This window comes from Siphateles boraxobius, unplaced genomic scaffold (genome assembly GCF_051911475.1).
Source record: "Siphateles boraxobius isolate OS27281-9 unplaced genomic scaffold, OSU_SipBor_1 14, whole genome shotgun sequence".
In the NCBI taxonomy this organism is placed as follows: domain Eukaryota; kingdom Metazoa; phylum Chordata; class Actinopteri; order Cypriniformes; family Leuciscidae; genus Siphateles; species Siphateles boraxobius.
The window spans coordinates 442,501-457,500 of NW_027508744.1; the positions used below are offsets into that span (position 1 = coordinate 442,501).

Here is a 15,000-nt window from a genome sequence, read left to right on the forward strand (position 1 = left end):
ACCTGCGTATCCATCGAGCCAGAACTCAGCCAAACCCTAATCAAACACTCGCTCTCCAGCTCAACTTCAGACCTGATTTAAGGTCAACAAACTCATCGCATCCAAGAATGTGTCTGACGGACGGATGAACACACACACACACACACACACACACACACACACACACACACACACACACACACACACACACACACACACACCTGCTGAAAGGCATGAGTGAGATCTGCATGTTTCTATTTACAATCAACAGTATTAGTGATGCAGCACTATGTGCTCAAATGAGGCTGTGAGAGGATCAACAGCAAACCACAGACCAGTTTATCACTAGAACAACACACACAACAACCACATTACACACACACACACACACACACACGGTTCAGATCTGAATGTTCGCTGAGATTGTGCTTGTCAAAGGTTTAATAGACAGAAATCGCGATCTTTTAACGATTAATCGCGCAGCTCTACTGTGGACAGATGCATATAGATTCACAGATAGACTAAATAAACTTGATATTAAAGTCGCCCCTGTGGTGAAAATCCAGCTTTTAATGTTGTTTATGTGTCTATGTGGTGTTTTAAGATGCAAACCATGTATAAATTCATAAGTCGACAGCATTGCTGAGTATTTTCTCCTTAAAACTGCAGTGAACTAAAGACAGTCTCAAAAACACGCTTTGAAATCGGTGGTGTTTCTGACGTCACAAACTACCTTGTAACCAATCAGATCAACGTGTGATCGTCAACGAGTGGATCTCTGAGCTGAGTGAGTGAGTGGAGGCGGGGCTCATTTGCATAATTCATAGAACTGCGTATACTAAATGAGGCAAGGGTGTCGAATTACATTCAAAATATTTTAAGGCATATAGAATATTTTTTCATGAATTTTTTTTTAAATATATAATTTCGGTGATCAAAGACGAGTTTTAAGGGATAAAATGATTGACTCCAGGGGGACTTTAAATTTGAATAATAAACAAACATTAAATAGATAAATGAGAAATATCCTGGAGAAAATGTGACGAATTTAACTTGTGCATAAAAGTGGATTTTTGGTTTAATTTTTGAATGCGGACTTTTGAATCTTTGCGACTCTGAGCAGCGAAGACTTTCCCTCAGGAAATATTAAACTGCAGAGATCTGACTGGATCACTCTCTCGGTTGGGAAGCGCGGCTGAAGTGTGTTGCACCGCATGGAAAGGACAGTCGGACAGTCGCTGGAACTTCACTAACTACCACTTACACTGTGGATGAGATTCAGCCCATCTATTTATAACCCGAGAATGTGAGACACACGCAGAGGATCTGTGGCCGGAGTTCAGCTCGCTGTCTTTCCTCGGGATTACAGGAATGAGCTTCACTGGGAAACAAAGATCATCATAAATCCAAATGAATATTTCTTGTTCCACAGCTGTTCATTCTTTTTAACTGAATAAATGTCATTGTTTTCACAATGAACGGATTTATGCTGATTCTAAGCAATTTGAATAAATGCATTTTGAAGATATGGTTTTTTAAATGAAATAGTTTGATTCCCAGTTAATGCATGATGCTTGCGTTTACCTTAAATGCATTGTAAGTTACTTTGGATAAAAGTGTCTGCCAAATGTATAAAGGATAATAATAATTCTTTATATTAAAATGTTCATAGTAAGTAGCATTAAAGAGCCTATATTATAAACTTTTTCAAAATCTTGATGATTTTTTGAAGGGGGTTCCTGCTTGAATGTTGATTATTTTCCTCATATTCTCCATTGTTGCGGCTCCTCTCTTCCCAGTCTGTCAGTAACGCTCCGTTTACTTCCTGTCTCTATGAAGCCCCTCCTCCTGAAAAGCACACTGTGCTCTGATTGGTCAGCTGGATCAGAGTGTTGTGATTGGTCGAGTCCTTTGAGTGTGTTTGGGAAAGTCCCGCCCCTTACCATAACCACCAGTTTAACACACTACTGACTAACTCACCCAGGCCCCGCCCCTTTATTCTGCATATTAATTATTATAATGAGGAATATTGTGACGTGTTCATTCCCGGAAGAAACTCAAGACTACAATGGAGGCGTTTCAGGAGTTCAGAAACACTGACGCTGATATAGAGAAGAACTGGAGCTTTCTCATGATCAAACAGCAACACTACACACTAAACACAAATGGAAAAAAGCAGAATAGACCCTCTTCAATATTTATAGCGCTACACTCTTACTAAATAAAACTATTATTAACTGAGAGTGTTGATACTAGGGCTGTCACTTTACGTTGCACAATCGATTGGACCAACCAACACAAGTTTTGAAAACGAAAATAGGGAATCGATTTTAACCAAATATGTACACTATTAATTTTAAACGAATTAAAAAAATAAAAAAGACAGATGTAACAAAACTCACAAACAAGCAGAAAAATAAAATAAAGAATTCAAAAAGTGGAGTAGACGTTGCAAAAGGTATAAATAAAATTCCCACCAATTTTATGCGCCTATAGTTTCAGTCAGCTGCTGCTGGTGTTCTGCCAAAAACATGGAGGACAACGGCGATCAACCTGTGCGACATCAGAGACGAGTGAGCGATAATAACCCCTAATAACTTGAGGAGTTCGATATGGAAGCACTTCGGGTTCCCTTTCGAGAGGTCTCTCCTATTGCGTAAGTAGCTTACGCTATGGGAAAACTCCTTTTCTCGAGAATATTGAAGTCTTTATGTAAAACGCATTGCAGCTGCACAGCTGACAGCAATGAACGAAGGCAGCTCGGTCATTGGCTGTGCTGCGTCAACTTGCTCGAACCAATGACGGGGCGACTCTGAATGCGCGACCAATGAGCGCGCTTCGCGCCCGCGCGCGTCAGAGCCCGCCAAGATGGGCGTGGCCAAGAGCTATATATTGGGCGCCCCGTCATGAGAGTTCTTTAGATTTAATCTCCTTCAGCGAACACCTTCTTCGCTGGATCCTCCGGATTATTGAAGCTTCGCCGTCGAAAAGCATACCAGCGGGATTTGCTACGAGGACGTCGGCACCTTCAGCCGCCTTCTAACGCGATCCTACTGAGCCATCCGGCGTACTGCTCACGCAAGTATTTACATCTGTTCGCTCTGCGACACTTGTAAAAGAGCAAATTTTCCAAGGCGTTGTTTCAAATGCCTTCCTGCGCGTCGTGCAGAGACCTTCTCCCGGACGGGGATCGTCACATCATCTGCGCTCGCTGCCTGGGCCGGGACCACGCAGAAGCTGCTTTGACCAAGGGCGGATGCCCCGAATGTGACGACCTGGGTCTCTCCGCACTGCGGGCTCGCCTCGCCGCTTTCGCCGTGAGCGAGCCCATCGCCGCCATCCCTCTGTTCGAGCCGCGCACTAAGAAAAAGCGCCGCTCACAGAGGCTTCCTGAACCTGAGCTCAGTGACGTCACGCCGAGCCAGTCTCCGCGTGCTTCACCGCCGCTCTTGCCTTCCCCACCGCCGGTTCAGTTCACCCAGCCGGACCCACACCCCTCTAGCAGAGCGGTGGGCCTTGTGACTTTCGGCGCGTCCGAGGACGACGGGGGAATGGATGACAGCTTGTCAATCGACGCTGCATCGGACGACTGGCCGGGCTCCACTCTCGACCCCGCCCCGTCGACGCTAGCTAGCGCGAGCGGGGGCTCCACCATGGATAGCGAGATTATCCGCGTTCTCTCTAAGGCCGTGGAAGACCTCGGGCTCGATTGGTCTTCTCCCGAAGAACCAACCCGGAGCCGACTGGATGAGTGGTTTCTGCAGGGGCGCCAGCAGGCCCCTCGGCAAAGGCCTTCTCCCTTCTTCCCGGAAGTTCACGACGAACTCACCAAGTCGTGGAAAGCCCCCCACTCTGCGCGCCTAAAGCCTTCTTTTTCTTCCTCGCTCTCCTCTGTGGACGGCGCAAAGGAAAGAGGCTACGAGGGAACACCGCCCCTCGAGGAGGCCGTGGCCAATCATCTCTGCCCGCCCTCCACCACCGGATGGAAAGCCAAAGCTTCCCACCCCTCGAAGCCCTGCCGCACTACTTCAGCTCTCGCCGGTCGCGCCTACGCCGCCGCCGGCCAAGCTGCATCAGCGCTTCACTCTATGGCGGTACTTCAAGTGTTCCAAGCCAAGCTTCTCCGCTCTATGGACGAGTCTGGCCCCGAACCCGAAGCCTTTAAGGACCTACGCAGCGCGACTGACATAGCCCTGCGAGCCACGAAGGCCACCGCCCAGTCTATCGGCCGTGCCATGGCTAATTTGACTGTTCTCGAGCGCCATCTGTGGTTGACTCTGACTGAGATGAAGGACGCGGATAAGGCGCCATTTCTCGACGCGCCTATCTCCACCAGCGGGTTGTTTGGACCGGCGGTTAAGGGTTTCGCCGAACGCTTCACTGAGGCCCAGAATGCTTCACAAGCTATGCGGCATTTCCTGCCCAAGCGCTCCAGCTCATCGCAGAGCAGACAGAGGCCGCCGCAGCCGCAGCGGGCTAGAACAGCCCCCACCGCCTCTCAGCCCGCGCCTCAGGCTGACGCTCGACGCCGCTCGCGCTCTCACAACCGCAAGCCGCCTTCTGAGCGACGGGGTCCTCGGCCCAAGATTGTGCTGAACCCCGAGCCTCGAAAGCCGTCCTAGCCACAAGAATGAAAAGAGAGAGTGCGTGTCTCGCAAAAGCCGGACCACTCTCTCTGCAAAAGCTCAAGCATTACCCAGTCCCCTTACAGGCGGCTGGATATGTTCATACAGCAGTCAATGGGCCAGTCACAGAGCTCGCTCACCTGCAAACAAACGCCGTTTTTACGGCGACGCACAGAAAACACAAAAAGAGTCTTTTTCTGCCTGTGTCACTAAGGGTTCACATGTCCACAAGGTGTGCATTCCCAGATACTGTCAAAACAGTGCCAAATTCATTCCCAGCTCAAGCTGCGCACCCCATGAATGTAGATCACGTGCCTACGGTCATGTACGCACCACTACACACAAGCACTGTTCACGCAGTTATAAATTCATCCCCAGTAAAAGCGGGAAACATTATAAAAGTGACGCGTGTGCCTACCACTGTTTATGCACCCCCACTTATAAACACTGTCCTTACAGTGTCAAACACAACCCCAGCCCAGGCTGCGAGTTTTACAGACACAGCGCGCGCTGCTGTAATCACACACGCGCCCATTCACTCAGCTGCTCAGCGCGCGCCCGCGCCTCTGAGAGCTATGAGCTCAGGCGATTCGCTGGCCGGGTCCCTGCGTCACAGCGGCCCGCCCCTAGCCTGTATTCAGCCAATATCTGTACACGCAGCGGCATGGGAAAATATTCCAGATAGGCCGAAATGGGTTTTGAATATAGTAAAGCACGGATACTCGCTCCAGTTCGCTCGCAGACCACCACGTTTTACGACTGTGGTCGAGACGAAAGTGAGAAAAGAGTGCTCACATGTTCTACGCACCGAGGTGCGCAAACTAATAGAAAAGGGCGCTGTGGAAACTGTTCCCCCCTCTCTGAGCGAGGCAGGTTTTTACAGCCGCTATTTTCTCGTCCCGAAAAAGGATGGCGGTCTCCGCCCCATCCTAGATCTCAGACACCTGAACAAAGCACTAATGATTCGCTCGTTCAGAATGTTAACAACCAAGCATATCCTCGCGCAAGTACGCCCAGGAGATTGGTTTCTCTCAGTGGATCTGAAAGATGCTTACTTTCACATTCCAATAGCGCCTCATCACAGGCCGTTTCTGAGATTCGCTTTCGAGGGACAGTCGTACCAGTACACAGTACTTCCGTTCGGCCTGTCCCTGGCTCCCCGTACATTCACGAAATGTATGGATGCAGCACTTTCCCCCCTAAGGCGAAGGGGAGTGCGAATACTGAATTATCTCGACGATTGGCTGATTCTAGCACAATCAGAGAGTCAGTTAATAACACACAGATCTTGGATTATCAGCCATTTAGAATGCCTGGGTCTAAGAATCAATTTTGCAAAAAGCATACTATCTCCCAGCCAGAGGATTTCTTTCCTGGGAATAGTTCTAGACTCGATGCAAATGACAGCGCGTCTCTCATCAGAGCGCGCGCTCACCATCCGGCGCCTTGCAACATCATTCAGGGCGGGCGCGCTCGCCCCCGTCAAGCGGTTTCAGAGGATGCTCGGTCTCATGGCCTCAGCATCGGCCGTCCTCCAGCTAGGATTGTTGCATATGCGCCCTCTCCAACGCTGGCTCAAGAGCCGCGTCCCTACTCACGCGTGGCGTTCGGGCCACCTTTTAATCAGAGCGAACCACGGCTGTATAAAAGCCCTGACGCACTGGAAAGCCGCGACTGGTACCAGTCAGGCGTGAGTCTGGGTGTGAACACAAGGAGAAAGATGATAACGACAGATGCCTCCAAAATAGGTTGGGGGGCCCTTTACGAGGGCAGGCCTGTCTCCGGCTTTTGGTCAAACCCGGAGAAGCGCCTACACATAAACTGTCTGGAAATGAAAGCGGTCGCTTTGGCTCTCAGAGCCCTGCTCCCACAGCTGAGAAACGAACACGTCTTGGTCCGAACGGACAACATGACGGTAGTATCGTACATAAATCGCCAGGGTGGACTCAGGTCGAGCTCCATGCATTCAATGGCCAGGAGACTCATTTTATGGTCCCAGCACAACTTGCGCTCGCTGAGAGCAGCGCATGTGCCAGGTGCCCTGAACCAGGGGGCGGACATGCTATCCAGAGACAAAATTCTCCCAGGAGAATGGGCTCTCAACCCGCTGACGATTCACTGGTTATGGAAAACCTTTGGCAAAGCGGAGATCGACCTCTTCGCCTCCAAGGAGAACGCGCACTGCCCTCTTTTCTTCACGAAAAGCATGGATGCGCTCGCCCAGAGCTGGCCGAGCCGTCCCTTATATGCCTTTCCCCCGATCGCGATGCTACCGCAGGTCATCAGTCGGGTCAGAGAGGAGAAAGACGCAGTGCTGCTGATAGCCCCACTCTGGAAGAACCAAACATGGTTTCCAGATCTGATGCAAATGCAATCTGCACCACGGCCGATTCCACTGAGGCCAGACCTCCTCAGTCAGGCCAACGGGATGATATTTCATCCCCGCCCCGATCTGTGGGCCCTTCATGCATGGCCCCTCAACGGGTTCCCAGGAACCTCACGAGCGGAGCACTAAAAACCATCGCTGAGGCGCGGGCGCCCTCCACGAGACGCTTATATGCCCAGAAATGCAAAGTGTTCAGTGTCTGGTGTAATGCCAAGGGCCTGAACCCTGAAACATGCGAGATTACGAACGTACTCGCTTTTCTACAAGGGCTTCTGGAGGCGGGCCGCGCCCCCTCCACGCTCAAAGTATATGTGGCGGCCATCACAGCATCACACGACCCTGTAATGGAACGTCCATTGGGAAGAAACGACCTAATTATTCGTTTCCTAAGGGGCGCTAGGAGGATGAACCCTTCACGCCCCCCCTCAGTGCCGATCTGGGACCTAGCTACTGTCCTAGACGCTCTTAAAGGGCCTCCGTTCGAACCACTCCGAACCGTGCACCTTAAACAGCTCTCGCTCAAGACTGCGCTCTTGCTGGCACTCGCCTCGGTCAAGAGAGTGGGCGACCTGCACGCGCTTTCGACAAGCGCTGCCTGCCTAGAATTCGGACCTAACGACTGCAGGGTCGTCCTTAGACCGAAACATGGGTATATTCCTAAAGTGCTCACCACTCCCTTCAGAGCACAGGTTATCTCCCTAACTGCGCTATCATCTCCAGCAGACGAACACGACGCTAACCTACTCTGCCCCGTTAGGGCTCTCAGAGTGTATTTGGAGCGTTCTGCCCTATTCAGACAGACAGAACAACTGTTTGTATGCTTTGGCGGCCGTACGAAAGGTTCCGCCGTTTCAAAGCAGAGAATCTCTCACTGGATAGTTGAAGCTATAGCGCTGGCTTATGAAGCTAAGGGACTTCAATGCCCCTGGGGAGTCAAAGCACACTCCACCAGGAGTGTGGCTTCTTCCTGGGCATGGTCGAGCGGGATACCGATCGAGGATATTTGTGCGGCGGCAGGCTGGGCCTCACCGTCCACATTTATCAGGTTCTACAACCTACAGGTCCCGACACTGCATTCCAATGTACTATCAGCATGATGCTAGTTGAACTACGAGTTCGTATCTAGATTATGTATGTGCTTGTGTCACACTGAGCGCCTTCTAGCCGCTCTGTATTCTTTCCCACATATAAAGCTCGCCTCTGCCGGCTAGTTGGAGGATAACTTTGCTTTTTTAGCTCAGGCACCTGCCTCTGGCTATCATAAGGCGAAGTTCAGCACGCACGGCGTTTTGCATGGTGTTCCCATAGCGTAAGCTACTTACGCAATAGGAGAGACCTCTCGAAAGGGAACGACTCGGTTACTAACGTAACCTCGGTTCCCTGAGAGGAGGGAACGAGTATTGCGTAAGCTGCCGTGCTTGTGCTTGGTTAGTTCGCTTCAGTCGTTTTAACCTAAAGAACTCTCATGACGGGGCGCCCAATATATAGCTCTTGGCCACGCCCATCTTGGCGGGCTCTGACGCGCGCGGGCGCGAAGCGCGCTCATTGGTCGCGCATTCAGAGTCGCCCCGTCATTGGTTCGAGCAAGTTGCCGCAGCACAGCCAATGACCGAGCTGCCTTCGTTCATTGCTGTCAGCTGTGCAGCTGCAATGCGTTTTACATAAAGACTTCAATATTCTCGAGAAAAGGAGTTTTCCCATAGCGTAAGCTACTTACGCAATACTCGTTCCCTCCTCTCAGGGAACCGAGGTTACGTTAGTAACCGAGTCGTTTTGGACGGTTACGTTCAATTAAAAAAAACAGATGGCCCGTTCTCAAGTAAGTCCATTTGAAGTTTAATTTTTGAAGAGTTATCTAAATGGATTGAATCATTACGTAAAATAATTTTGGAGATTTCTGAATAGCCTAAATCATAAATGCAGGGCTGTTGTAGACAGCGTCAGATGTTTCTAGTCCACTGTGTGATTTGGAGAGTAGCGGCCCTGCGTGTTTATCCCACACGAACTTCACGTTCAATGTAGGCTAGTCCTTCAGTCAATTTTAAGTTTTATTTTCAACCTCTTTTCATGGGCTACAATCGCTTACGTAGGCGAAATTTGTTTGACATTTCTAATCGTAAACACAGCCATGTTGAAGCCTGCAGTGATGTTTTTCATTGATGGCAGTCCACTATGCTTATTGTTTTTCGAGAATGTTGCACTCCTGTTTGTCATTGTGCACGAAACTTCACGCCAATAAATCATCAGAAATATTGCTGACTGGTGCGTCTCACGCAATACCTGTTAGTTGTCCGTGGATTGGCTTATATTTGGAATAAAATGGAAACATCTTTAGACATGGAAATTTTATTTTACAATCGATTCAATTAACACTTATGTCTCAAAAATCGAACAAGATTTTTTCACAAAAGTGACAGCCGTAGTTGATACGGTGTAGAATAGGTGGAAAAGAAGAATCTGGGTGTTTTGGGGCAGATATATCATCATCTTCATCATCGTGTGTGTTTGTGAGTGCGAGTGAGATGACATGGCATTCTGGGAGCAGCGCTGGCTGACCTCTACTTTATTTCACAGATTTGACCGAAACAGACAATTATACTGACCATGACTTCCCCTCCAATGACAGGCTGACACAGAAAAACACAACGTCACAAGCAAACAGACGAGAAAACAGAGAAACCAGAGAGGAGAAACCAGCGAGGAGAAACCAGAGAGAAACCAGAGAGGAGAAACCAGAGAGGAGAAACCAGAGAGAAACCAGAGAGGAGAGACCAGAGAGAAACCAGAGAGGAGAAACCAGAGAGGAGAAACCAGAGAGGAGAAACCAGAGAGGAGAGACAAGAGAGGAGAAACCAGAGAGGAGAAACCAGCGAGGAGAAACCAGAGAGGAGAAACCAGAGAGGAGAAACCAGAGAGGAGAAACCAGCGAGGAGAAACCAGAGAGAAACCAGAGAGGAGAAACCAGAGAGGAGAAACCAGAGAGGAGAAACCAGAGAGGAGAGACAAGAGAGGAGAAACCAGAGAGGAGAAACCAGAGAGGAGAAACCAGAGAGGAGAAACCAGAGAGGAGAGACAAGAGAGGAGAAACCAGAGAGGAGAAACCAGAGAGGAGAGACAAGAGAGGAGAAACCAGAGAGGAGAAACCAGAGAGAAACCAGAGAGGAGAAACCAGAGAGGAGAAACCAGAGAGAGACAAGAGAGGAGAAACCAGAGAGGAGAAACCAGAGAGGAGAAACCAGAGAGGAGAAACCAGAGAGGAGAAACCAGAGGGGAGAAACCAGAGGGGAGAGACAAGAGAGGAGAAACCAGAGAGGAGAAACCAGAGAGGAGAGACAAGAGAGGAGAAACCAGAGAGGAGAAACCAGAGAGGAGAAACCAGAGAGGAGAAACCAGAGAGGAGAGACAAGAGAGGAGAAACCAGAGAGGAGAAACCAGAGAGGAGAAACCAGAGACGAGAAACCAGAGACGAGAAACCAGAGGGGAGAGACAAGAGAGGAGAAACCAGAGACGAGAAACCAGAGGGGAGAGACAAGAGAGGAGAAACCAGAGAGGAGAAACCAGAGAGAAACCAGAGAGGAGAAAGCAGAGAGGAGAAACCAGAGAGAAACCAGAGAGGAGAAACCAGAGACGAGAAACCAGAGAGGAGAAACCAGAGAGGAGAAACCAGCGAGAAACCAGAGAGGAGAGACAAGAGAGGAGAAACCAGAGAGAAACCAGAGAGGAGAAACCAGAGAGGAGAAACCAGAGACGAGAAACCAGAGAGGAGAAACCAGAGAGGAGAAACCAGAGACGAGAAACCAGAGAGGAGAAACCAGAGAGGAGAGACAAGAGAGGAGAAACCAGAGAGGAGAAACCAGAGAGGAGAAACCAGAGAGGAGAAACCAGAGAGGAGAGACAAGAGAGGGGAAACCAGAGAGGAGAAACCAGAGAGGAGAGACAAGAGAGGGGAAACCAGAGAGGAGAAACCAGAAAGGAGAAACCAGAGAGAAACCAGAGAGGAGAAACCAGAGAGAAACCAGAGAGGAGAAACCAGAGAGGAGAAACCAGAGAGGAGAAACCAGAGAGGAGAAACCAGAGAGGAGAAACCAGAGAGGAGAAACCAGAGAGGAGAGACAAGAGAGGAGAAACCAGAGAGGAGAAACCAGAGAGGAGAAACCAGAGAGGAGAGACAAGAGAGGAGAAACCAGAGAGGAGAAACCAGAGAGGAGAAACCAGAGAGGAGAAACCAGAGAGGAGAGACAAGAGAGGAGAAACCAGAGAGGAGAAACCAGAGAGGAGAGACAAGAGAGGAGAAACCAGAGAGGAGAAACCAGAGAGGAGAAACCAGAGAGGAGAAACCAGAGAGGAGAAACCAGAGAGGAGAGACAAGAGAGGAGAAACCAGAGAGGAGAAACCAGAGAGGAGAAACCAGAGAGGAGAAACCAGAGAGGAGAGACAAGAGAGGAGAAACCAGAGAGGAGAAACCAGAGAGGAGAGACAAGAGAGGAGAAACCAGAGAGGAGAAACCAGAGAGGAGAAACCAGAGAGGAGAAACCAGAGAGGAGAAACCAGAGAGGAGAGACAAGAGAGGAGAGACAAGAGAGGAGAAACCAGAGACGAGAAACCAGAGAGGAGAAACCAGAGAGAAACCAGAGAGGAGAAACCAGAGAGGAGAAACCAGAGAGGAGAAACCAGAGAGGAGAAACCAGAGAGGAGAAACCAGAGAGGAGAAACCAGAGAGGAGAGACAAGAGAGGAGAGACAAGAGAGGAGAAACCAGAGACGAGAAACCAGAGAGGAGAAACCAGAGAGAAACCAGAGAGGAGAAACCAGAGAGGAGAAACCAGAGAGGAGAAACCAGAGAGGAGAAACCAGAGAGGAGAGACCAGAGAGGGGAAACCAGTTTATCCTGCCAGTTTCACTGCCTTTTATTAACAATTGTTTAATCTGGTTTCAAATTGTGTTTTGTTTCTGAATGTTTCTTCTCATTATGAATAAAAAGACTGTGTTTCTATATTTTGCAACCACATCTGATCTGTCAAACATACATTCAATCTTTTTATCCAGTACAAGCGTCCTCCTTCAGCTCGAGCTTCACAAGTCTTTCTGTGTCTGAGCTTTATCAAGGAAACGCAAGAATAACTTTGATATTGTTAGTAATATTTCAGCTGGACTGAAGCAGGTTTACTTGACTATCATCATCATTTATTATAAAAATCACGAATATCAAATATGATCATCAGGCTTTTGAGGAAGGTTTATTATTTCATGTCATTCATCTTCATTGTATTGCATTGCATTATATGTTTTAAAACTAGATCATAAAACTGAGAATTTAAATATCATCTTACTAAGACATATTATTGACATTGATATTTATAAGCATTTTATGTACGTATCTGCTATACTGTTGTTATAAAGATATATTTTCAGCTGTTTTTCCTCCATATTCTCACTATATCATTCTATGAGCCTGATGCATCAAATACTGTATGATAGAGCACTTAAAATGTAGCCTATATTTTTAGATTTTATTTTATATTGTGTGAAAATGTTCAAAAAACAGTCCCGTTTAAAAAAATGACTTTTATTTCATCACTAAAGTGATAAAAGGCTTCTGTCAGTTCGTGAATGAATGAGCGGCTCAGAGCCGCACCTGTCCCGCTTCAGACTCATTCAAATGACCTCGTCACAGCCTGAAACTAATTCAATAACACTAAAGATTATTTTAAATAGGCTATACGTTTATTAGACACTATATAGGCTACATATACACACAATATATATATATATATATATATATATATATATATATATATATATATATATACACACACACATACATATGTGGTTTCAACTAATGTGATGCTCGGGTCAAATATGGACAACCGTTGGGTTTAGAAATGTAATTTAAAAATTTAAACCAACGGTTAAAATTAAAAATGTAAACCAACGGTTGGATTTGTCCATATTTGACCCAAACATGGATTGAAACAAACCCAGTATTTTTAGAATATAGGCTATATATATATATATATATATATATATATATATATATATATATATATATATATATATATATTAGTACTGTAATACGCGCCTGCAATAAAGAGAGGTTCAAACAAATCACAATGAACTCTAACAGTTATTTTAGGGAACTAATGAACTTTGTGGCGTGTTCTGACCTTGTGAGGAGCTTTGAGGAGTCTGTGGACTCCCGCGATCTGGTTGATGAGAGGAATATCTTCTCTGAAGGTGTAGAGAGGAGGTCTGGTCGGTTCCGGGAAGTTGGTGCTGTTGAACGGATCGGTATCGTCTAAAAACTGAACCCGGCTCACAAACGAGGACATGATTCATCCCGGTGTAACGATCACGACCGTTTCCAAGCGCGTCGGTAACGACAACAACACAGTCTTCAGGAGCCTCGGTGGATCCACGGGAATACGGCTGGGAAATGCAGGAGCCCGTTACCGTTACAGTGCAGTGCCGAGCGCGAGTGGCTGTCCGTGTCACGGCCTCACCGGACCGGACCCCCCCGGGGGATTATGCGCTTTAACAGCGGGACCCGTGACTGAGAAACAGCGAGCTCTAGCGGCCAGACAGAATACTGCATCTGGTCCTCATTCTCACCATGGTAACCACAGGAAACAACACGGGCTGAGATTTAACATTTTAACCTCACTTTATTATATAATTCGTTTGAACTACGTTATATCGACCATTAATGTATTTTAACTTATATGTTTCATATACTAGTATATAACCGAAGCTAGATTGTGAAATTAAACATTTCTCGCGTTCTTGGTGTTTTTTTAGTAATCTTAGATACTATAGTAGCATATTTTCGATAAAAAAAAATCAATAACAAATATAATACAAGCGTAATTTTGTTTAAGAATTGATTAATTATGACATGCTTGTAATTAAAAATATATATATTATGCCTGGTTGCTTAATAACAATGAACAATGTCGTAAAACATGTAAAAAAATATTTTCTTTTACTTTAACTATATGAATAATCAAGATAAAAATAAAAGATTATTACATTAATTAAAGTTTGATTGATTACAATAAGAATCGCGAGAACAGCTTTACATCAGGCATACTACCGGGGTCCTAATCTGGGACTCAGCACTTCATGGTGGTTAATGTTCATGTTATCGCATTGGACTAAAATCTACTGACTTTGCTCACACATGCCAAAACAAAATTGATATTCTTTTCCTGGTCAAAAAATACCAAGCCTTTTAAATTGCTTGCTATAATTTCTCATCATGCTATATTATCACCAAATATTGGATTCAATCTTTTTTGTCAGCTAGTCAAATTTGCATAGGTTTTGTATTTCTTTTTGTTTTTTTGAAACTGATTGATTGTACACTGTATGTTATTCCTCTGTATTTTTGTACTTGTTTTCCAGTGTAAACATATCTAAACATTCATAAAATCGGCAAAATTACATATTTAAACGTTTTTTCCTTGAAAAAAATGTCTTCATGCCTTAAAATATCTTGAATGTAACTCTACACCCTTGCCTCATTTAGTATGCGCGGTTCTATGAATATGCAAATGAGCCCCGACTCCACTCACTCAGCTCAGAGATCCACTCGTTGACGATCACACGTTGATCTGATTGGTTACAAGGTAGTTTGTGACGTCAGAAACACCAGCGATTTCAAACCATGTTTTTGAGACTGTCTTTAGTTCACTGCAGTTTTAAGGAGAAAATACTCAGCAATGCTGTCGACTTATGAATTTACACATGGTTTGTGTTAAAGCATATTAAAAACACCACATAGACATATAAACAACATTAAACGCTGGATTTTCACCACAGGGGGAATTTAACTGTCAGTGTTTTTGTTTATTGCCATTTTTTCTATCACAAATATTTGTAATCATCATAAATTAGATATAATTTGACTTAAATGAAGATACATAAGATATTAAGTGTTGTTTTCTAAAAAAGAAAATCAAAATTAAGTGAGTTTATGCTTAAAAAAAAGAACAAATGTTCTTGTTTTCTCTTT

General features: G+C 46.3%; 1 protein-coding gene across 6 annotated transcripts in view; it reads right to left on the reverse strand.

Moving 5' to 3' along the window:
• Positions 1–13,537, reverse strand: part of fhod3a (formin homology 2 domain containing 3a) — a 93,398-nt gene extending 79,861 nt beyond the window's left edge. For 3 of the 6 annotated variants that reach the window (XM_077230151.1, XM_077230149.1, XM_077230148.1), the window contains exon 1: positions 13,154–13,536. In XM_077230151.1, the coding sequence (XP_077086266.1) occupies positions 13,154–13,318 (165 nt within the window). In that variant the 5' untranslated portion in view covers positions 13,319–13,536. Of the gene's footprint in view, positions 1–13,153 lie in introns of all 6 variants that reach the window. The other 3 variants (XM_077230147.1, XM_077230152.1, XM_077230153.1) reach the window with 2 other exon arrangements.
• Between the last annotated feature and the right edge of the window lie 1,463 nt (positions 13,538–15,000).